We start from the raw sequence: 8,529 nt of genomic DNA, 5'->3' as shown, positions 1-8,529 counted from the left end.
GGAGCCTCGTCGTCTCGTCTCTCTATATACTGGACTGTAGCGGAGATGACAATAAAGTTTACTTTGACTTCAGCAGCGAGCCCTCGGTGCGCCTGAATTTCGGAAAAACATGCAAATTATAAATCTTTATTATGTTTGGTGTTTTCGTGTTTGTTGGTTTGTTTTTATTTAGTTTTATTTTGGTTGGTTATTAGATGCTGCTCCAGCCAGCCAGACACTTCCCCGCCGCCCCGCCCTCTCCTCTCTGCGCCGCAAGCAGCAGGCTCACCTCGCAAACGAAGGGCGTCCTTATTCCCAGGAAATGGGCGATAGAAAACCGATCGGTGCCTGTGCCATTCCCAATATGCGCTGGCTGATGTCGGGGCAGCATGAGTTTGCCGATGCCCGTGATGCCGCCCCGGGCAACCGCCCGTGTCGCCCGTATCAAAAACCGCTACTGGCTACCGGACCCCTCTCTGTGTGGAGTGGCCAGAGAGAGAGAAGCAGCGTCAAACGACGTAGCAGATACCTCTGCTTACCAATGAACACGTCTGCGCCACGCTGCGCCTATCAGTGCCCACACAGCGGAAATATGTGCGCAACACGGAGCTGTGCTGTCTGAGGAATCATCAACAAGCGGTAAACTTTCAGAGGAAGTGAACTACTGACGGTTACGCAGAGAAGAAAACAGTGATGTCTGAGTCAGACGAGGAGCGTCGTACTTTCCGCACCAGCAAGAACACTGAGGGGGCAAATACGACTCCTAATAGCCCCAAGGGGGTTATGGTGACACTACCTTGCTTCTCTTGGTGTCCCAAAATATGCAGCCCAAACGGTCACGCCATCTTCTGGATTTTTTTTTTCCCAGAGTCAGAACCAGACACGGAGAAGCTGAATTCATTTATTTGAATAAAGCGCCATCTTCTGGATTTTTTATTTTTTTTTTTTGGTTGTGCAATAGTTGGTGGTATTTGGTTATGGGTATGGTTATGTAAAAGTGAAGGTCAGGTTGCCCCGTCGGACGACGAGGACCCTAATTGCCGTTTCTCAAAAGCTGCAGTGGCCGCAGACTCCGAGAATTGTTCGGAGATTGGAAAGTGAGTAACATTTGAAACTTCTGATACATTTTTTTTCACATTACACATACGATTATGCACTGATCCAAATGCAAACGCTAAAAAACTCCAAGAACTGCGAACATATGGGCTCAAATTGTGGTCATAAATATTTTGTACTTGTAAATCAGGATTTGTATGTGTGAAAAGAATTTGTGTGTGCCTTAGTGATGTGTCAGTTGTGAACGAAATGGCTCTTAGAGCCGGGTCTTTGACGTGAACGACGCAAGCCGGCTCCTTATCGCGAGCCTCCCAGTCCTACTGCCAGTTTCTGGAAGACACCTTCTTCAAGCAGTGGTACAGGAAGAAGTCTGCATCCTTCAAGAAAAACATGATTTTCATGCAGGACAATGCTCCATCACACGCGTCCAAGTACTCCACAGCGTGGCTGGCAAGAAAGGGTATAAAAGAAGAAAAACTAATGACATGGCCACCTTTTTCTTTCTCTCACCCTCTCTCCCTCTTGCACTTTTTTTTTGCATTTGAGCTTTGCGCTGGGATGAGGGGGGAGGGGCGGTAGTTACACTCGCAGTAGCACAGGAACAGAGCAGGAGGGAGAGAGAGAGAGAAAGAGAGCCAGGGACAACAACGTCAGATTAGAAAGGTATAGTAATCACCCACAACTATTTTCAGTTGCAGATGATAAAGGATTCAGAAAGCTTATACATACAGGCCCATATGACAGAGAGTATGCATCTTCTTTTTGTTCTGTCATGACAATTTAATTGTGGGACATTACAATTTTGATGAAGATTAAAATTTAATTAATTGTGCACTCCTAACACACATGATAACAATAACACTAAAGTGATAACGATGAACTCTTTCAGGGACATTCTTCGGAAAAATGGCTCTGCAGTAGATGCTGCCATTGCTGCGCTGCTGTGCACCTCCATCATGAACCCACAGTGCATGGGGATCGGAGGCGGGGTCATATTCACTGTGATGGACAGCTCCGGTAACAAGACACCCTCGCTACTCTTTGCTCAGCCCTGCTGGGGAATAACATAATAATATGTCATCTTTTCAAAGGTAAAGTGAAAATCATCAACTCCAGAGAGACTGTCCCCAGCAACGTGACCTCTGACCTGCTTAAGTCGTGTCCTAACACCACAGAGTGGACCGTGGAGTGGCCGCAAGGTGGGCTGTTTATCTGGCATAATGCTAATATTTATAATGTTTTAGTCTAATCTGCTCTTGGACTCACCTTTATGACACAGTTAATTTATTCTGTACAGGTCACTGCTAATGCACACTGTGAGTCATTCCTCATTCCTCAAGAAAGCAAAACTGGGAAAATATAAAAAGAAAAGAAAAAAGATCAAGCAAACCACTACAGAGGGTTTGGCTGTCAGCAGATATTAAAGACAATGAGTCGGTGTCGTATATGACACTATCAGAATAATCTAGCATAAACACCATGAAACACATGCTCCTTAGTTTCAGAAACAACCAGAGAGATTGAAGTAGTCAGGTTTTTCTCCAAATGATACACAAGATGTAACACAAAGGTTTTAAAGGTGTAGTCAATTATCTGTAGAGATATATTTTAACTTCTGCACCTTAATCTGCAAGTCAAACTCAAAATATGAAGGATCATACCTTTGTTTTATTACCTGAGAGGGTTCTTGTCATCAAAGAAGCGGAGGAAAGAGACAGCATGACTGGTGTCTTGTTAAAATGTCATCCTCCTCCTCACCTCTAACCTCATCTACTGAACTAAAGTCAAGACTCTAATACACTAAAGAGTGCACAATCATTCTTATTTAATAATAATAAAGTCAGCAACAAAAACCTAAATGATCTTATACCTCTTCAAAGAAATATATAACAAGACCAGAGAAATTCAAATACTGGGTCAAAAAACCCACATTTTTGTTTGCCAAAGGATAGCTGCTCCACAGTCCTGGGTCCTTTTTGTCATATCTGTCATTTCATGATGCACTCGATGTGTTTTTTCTTGGTCAAAGGTTTGAACTGCAGGCAGGCCATTTTAACACTCAGGTACTTCTACTGTGAAGAGATGCTATTGTAATAGATGCAGCATGTGGTTTAGCGTGGTCTTGCTGAAATAGATGTCAACTCGATGGGAGCACAAGTTGCCTGTGTACACCTTTCAGCACTGGTGCATTGCCAGATGTGCAAGCAGCCAATTCTATAGGCAGTAAAATAATTACATACCTTCAGAGGTTTTGAATTGAGTGTTGATAACAAGCTGCAAAAACAGCAGCACTTAACAACGTTAAAGCCCTTTACTCTTTAGCCCAGAATGCAGGATCCACATTTTCTAAAAAAAAATTTGATTTGTCTGACATTAGAACAGTTCTCCACTTTGCCTCAGTCCTTGTTGAATGAGCTTTGGCCCGGAAACGACAGCTGCATTTCTGGATCATGTTCATATATGGCTTTCTTTTTTGCATGATAGAGAATTTACATTTGTGGATGGCACACTGAACCATGAAAAACTAAGTACGTGCTTACTGTTGTGGCTCAGGGGGCGTTATGTTTAAAATGCAACACCGCCACCTAGGGGAATTTCCAATATTAAAATGCCTTTATTAAATGCATTTGTTAAAAGACAAAAAAGGATTAATAAGCAATTGCAGCCCAGAGAATAATGAAAGGTGACTGTGGTACAACCAACTCTAATAGACTCTAATCGAGTCTGCAGAGAATGTCCACACATAAAGTCTTCATACAGTATTAGTCCTTTATTTTATCCAGGTAAAAAATCTCATTGAGATTAAAAATTTCATTTCCAAGAGAGCCATGGCATCATGGCAACAAAAGTCAAAATAGACGTACCACATTAGTATATAACATTTAAAAAAAATACACTATCCCGTACAAATATGTGAGAAATATACAATAACAGATCTAATTAAGACCGACATTAAAAACAATGACACTGAGTAAAAGAGTTCTTCTCTCGTTCCTTTAAGACGTACTTAAACTCCCCCAAGGTAACCAATTCTGATCATTTCAGTTCCTCCTGCAGATTATTCCAGGAAGCAGGGGCAGCGTAATTAAAAGCCTTTTTCCCAAATTCTGTTCTGATTTTTGGGCCAATCAATTGTATGATATTGTGCGAATGAAGGCTGTATTGGTTGTGGTTTTTACACATATAAACACATAAATAAGATGGAACCAGCCCAAGGAGAGGTTTATAGATAAACATCAACCAATGGGAGAGTCTACAAATATGGAAAGATGGACATTTAGCAGCAGCATACAAAGAACAATGATGTACACAATTTCTATAACCAGTAATAAAAAGTAAAGCACAATGGTACACAGTATCCAACCTCTTTAGGTAGTGAGCAGATAAAATAAAATAAAAAGCAGGTCACCAAAATCCATTAAAGGTAAAGAAGTTGCATGAATCAAGTGTTTTCTCACTTGGAGGGAGAAACAGGATTGATTTCTAAAAAAGAAACTTAGTTTTAGTTTTAACTTCGACACAAGCCTTTGAATTTGAGTTTTAAATGACAAATTCCGATCTATAATGATCCCTAGATACTTGTAAGATGTGACCATTTCAATTTCAGTTCCTTGAATTGTTGTAATCTTAGGAGATGTAGCTAACAACTCTTTGCCATTTGAGAATAACACGAACTTGTATTTCTATGGATTTAACACCAACTTAAGTTGGGTTAAATGGGACTGAAAAACATCAAAGGCAGACTGCAGAAATTGCAGGGTTGGTGAAGGAGATGAACAATAGATAATTGTATCATCTGCATAAAGATGAAATGCAGCATTTGACAAATTATCACAAAGGTTGTTTATGTAAAGAGAAAAGAACAATGGCTCTAATATGGAGCCCTGTGGAACTCCTTTGGATACTTGGATACTGGGAGAAAAGAGGAAGTTTGCAGTCCATTGAATCAATGATGTCATTAACCACTTAAATAGCAGCAGTTAGTGTGCTGTGTTGTTTTCTGAATCCTGACTGATGTTGGAAAGAACTGAATTTTTGTCAAAAAAGTCTTTTAGTTGTTCACTAATGAACAGCTAGAACTTTTGCTAGAACACACAATTTAGATATGGGCCTGTAGTTATTAACATCTGAAGGATCACCTCTTTTCAGCAAAGGGAGAACACAGGCAGATTTCTGTATTACAGGGATCTCACTTTTCGAGAGGCTAAGATTAAAAATGTAAGTTAGTGGTTCTGCTATAAAATCTGCAGCCAACTTAAGAAAATAAGGATCAAGTTGATCTGGTCCTGCAGATTTATTTAGATCCAACAGATTTAAAGCCCTGTGGACCTCAAAAACATTTAGTGGAGAAAAACTGAAGGGTTGGACCAAAGATTCAGTTTGAGTGGTTGCAGAGAGAGCCTCCTGTTGATTAAGCTGTTTTAAATCTGGATATAAAGATTCAAATAGAGATCCTGAAGAATGAAAAAGCTCATTAAAGCAGTTTAGAATATCACATTTCTCCATTAAAGTGCAGGAGTCTTTTACGACAAAGGCTGGCATCTCATTTGTAGTTATGTCTCCATAAGAAGATTTTATTATTTTCCAGAATTTTTTAGGATCGTTCAGATGTTTAGTAGTTTTTGAAAGATAGAATTCTGATTTGGCCTTTTAAATTAAGAAAGTTGAATGGTTTCTGAGCTGTCTAAAAATCCACCAGTCCGCTTCAGATTTGGTTTTTCTGGCCTTAGCCCAGGCAGCATCCCTTTTTTTGAGTAGACTGGAGAGCTGATGTCATGGTCTGGCTGGCAGACCGTGGGGATGTGGGGAAAGGAGGACCCAAAACGCAGACTCTGCGATGCAAACAGTGCTCTTTATTTACAATGAAAAGCTGTAAACACAATAACTCCCGTTGCTCCCTTGAACCCCGTGTGCGTGCTTCCCTCCGGCGTCTGTGCTCGTGCTCCCTGCTGTTGTGTTTCCGCACTCCCTGTGCGTGCTGCCTTTCTGGACCACTCTTCCTCCTGCAGGGAAACCATAGAAGCAGCCGTCAACACTAACCCTCGGCAGGTATATACGAACAGCACTGACATATACTGACACACACTAACTTGGTACGATAACTCAATGATCCCACGCCAGTGGGAGCTCCAACATTACATTACATAAGTAGCTCCCCCAACGAGCCCTGATCACCAACAGGTGTGGCCAGTCCTTCCGCAGGGCCACACCCATCAGGCCTGCAGGTGGCTGTGCTCCATCCTCCAGCCACACCTGCAGACATACACACCCACACCCTGCCTATACATACGAGTGGGACACAGACTAACACAGCATTGTGCAGAAAAACACACACATCACCAAATAATAATAATAATACTAATAACAACAACAACAACAACAGTCAAAACTGCTCACGGACCCCGGAGTACTCCAGAGCCGGGTCCGTGACAGCTGAGGAGAAAACCAAGAGTTGTTTCTGCATTTTACTTTAAATTTGCGCATGGGGGCACGTTTATTTATAATTTTGATAAAAGTGTCATAAAAATAGTTCCATGCCAGCTCAACATCAGTTATCAGGTAGATTCTATTCCAGTTATAGTCCCATAAATCATGAAAGAAAGCTTGCTCACAGAAATGCTCAAAATCCTGTTTAAAAACTATTTGTGGCCTTGATTTTGGGAGCTTCAATTGTGTGACTACAGCTACCACACAGTGGTCACTGATATCATTTGTGAAAACCCCAGTGTGAGAATATTTATACGGCATGTTAGTTAAAAATAAATCAAAAGGTGATGACTTTTCTAGGCATTTGAGATTTGGACGAGTTGTGCTGTAAATTAGTTGTGTGAGATTATATGAATCACACATGGATTTAAAACTGTCTGAGGCAGAAGACAACCAGTCCCAGTTGAAATCTCCAGCCAGCACAATTTCATTAAAATCTAAAGTAGATAGTTTTTCCCGAGGGGGGTCTATAACAGCCCACAATGGTAATAAAATAGCCCTTCAAAAGTTAGAGCTTGAGGGCAAGAAGTTCAAACTGTTTACAAACAGATACTGATGATTGGACAGTAACATGGAATTTGTTTTTTACGTAAATTGCAACACCGCCACCCTTTCTGGTACGGTCGCAACGGAAAAGATTATAGCGCGTTATTGCAATGTCTTTGTCAGTAACCGATTTTGTAAGCCAGGTTTCTGATAATGTAAGAATATCAGTATATAACTCTTTCATCCAAATTTTCATGAAATCAAGTTTGGGAAGAAGACTTCTGACATTTAAATGAGTGATACTAAGACCCGTTCAAGCTTTAAAATCACAAGGAGTACTCAAGCATTTGCAATCTGGACCAGAATTAGGTTGTATTTCCAGATAAAAGAAGCAGAAGAACAATAAAACATTTTCCTTTCACAGATTTTTTTTGTAGTTTAACAGACTGATTTCTCTTACGGCTCAATCTCTTTGGGTGGTGAGAGAATTGGGAAATAAACCAGTGATATGTAATAAATAAATCAGTTAAATCAGATGGAATGAGATCTCTGCTGATGATCACATTTGAGAAGCTTCTAAAAGACGTAAAATCCCACCTTGTTCCCTTTGAGAGGAGTAAAAAGTATGATTTCCCTTGTTCTGCAGACTGTTCCTGCACCTCATGTAGACAAAAAGCTGTCAATAAAATCAATAAAGGAAAAAAGGCTACTGAGGATAACATGCTGACTGACAGGGGAAAAAAAGGTAGACCCAGTAGACCTGTGGTAGAGCCTGGTTGTGGCCTGCTGACTGGACCTGCTAGCAGTAAAAGATATAATTGTCGCATTAAACAGCTTCTAAGAGCAAGATCAGTTTCTGAATGGGCTGTTCAACAATAGACAGCTTGCCAGAATGCTGTCCCATCTTTCCCATTTTCTGGTCTTCAATTAATGTTAATTCCTCCCCAGGACGAATCTTAACTTGCCTCACAAGTCCATCTTTATCAGTCATTGTTTCTAATTTGGCTAATCTCCACTCGTTCTGTGGCAGATTATCTGTCTGTGGAGGTGAAGCTGGAAATGTTGAGAGATGCTAAAGTGGGGCCAGAGACACAGGCTGCTGTGGATGCACATGTCCCTGTCCCTTATGTTGCTGTCAGCAGAGTACAAATGACCTTCATGCATTACTCCCTGATTGTCTATAGTGTTTTGACTTTGAAGGGAAGCTGTGGATCCATATGTAGAATCAGCATAGTCTCTGTTAAGAAGTGTCTTTTGACAGCATTTGAGTATGGGATGGACAGCAATAAGAACTGGGAGTAGTTATTGGAGCAGTTCACTTGTGTCAGACATAAAAAAAAAAAAAAGAAATTAGACATTAGAACATGTGTAAGAAAGATGGATCAAGAAAAGAAAAGGGGCTACAGACACCATTTATTTATATGGCCCAGAGTTCTGTGCTACACTCCTGCACACAGGCTGCATAAACAGTAAGAAAAGTAAATATAAGATGCTAAATGCTTCTTTGAGCCAGAAATAGTG

The 8,529-nt window shown here is 40.8% G+C and overlaps 1 protein-coding gene across 1 annotated transcript in view; it reads left to right on the top strand.

Moving 5' to 3' along the window:
* The first annotated feature begins 672 nt into the window (after positions 1–672).
* LOC102307434 (glutathione hydrolase 5 proenzyme) overlaps positions 673–8,529 on the top strand; it is a 14,802-nt gene continuing 6,945 nt past the window's right edge. Inside the window, exons 1-4 of the mRNA XM_005952443.2 lie at positions 673–765; positions 895–1,076; positions 1,925–2,052; positions 2,127–2,272. Of these exons, the coding sequence (XP_005952505.1) occupies positions 673–765; positions 895–1,076; positions 1,925–2,052; positions 2,127–2,272 (549 nt within the window). The remainder of the gene's footprint in view (positions 766–894; positions 1,077–1,924; positions 2,053–2,126; positions 2,273–8,529) is intronic.

Source organism: Haplochromis burtoni, unplaced genomic scaffold (genome assembly GCF_018398535.1).
Source record: "Haplochromis burtoni strain Fernald_Lab_line unplaced genomic scaffold, NCSU_Asbu1 Contig_1624, whole genome shotgun sequence".
NCBI classification, from domain to species: Eukaryota; Metazoa; Chordata; class Actinopteri; order Cichliformes; family Cichlidae; genus Haplochromis; species Haplochromis burtoni.
This window is presented reverse-complemented; position numbering and strand designations above follow the sequence as displayed.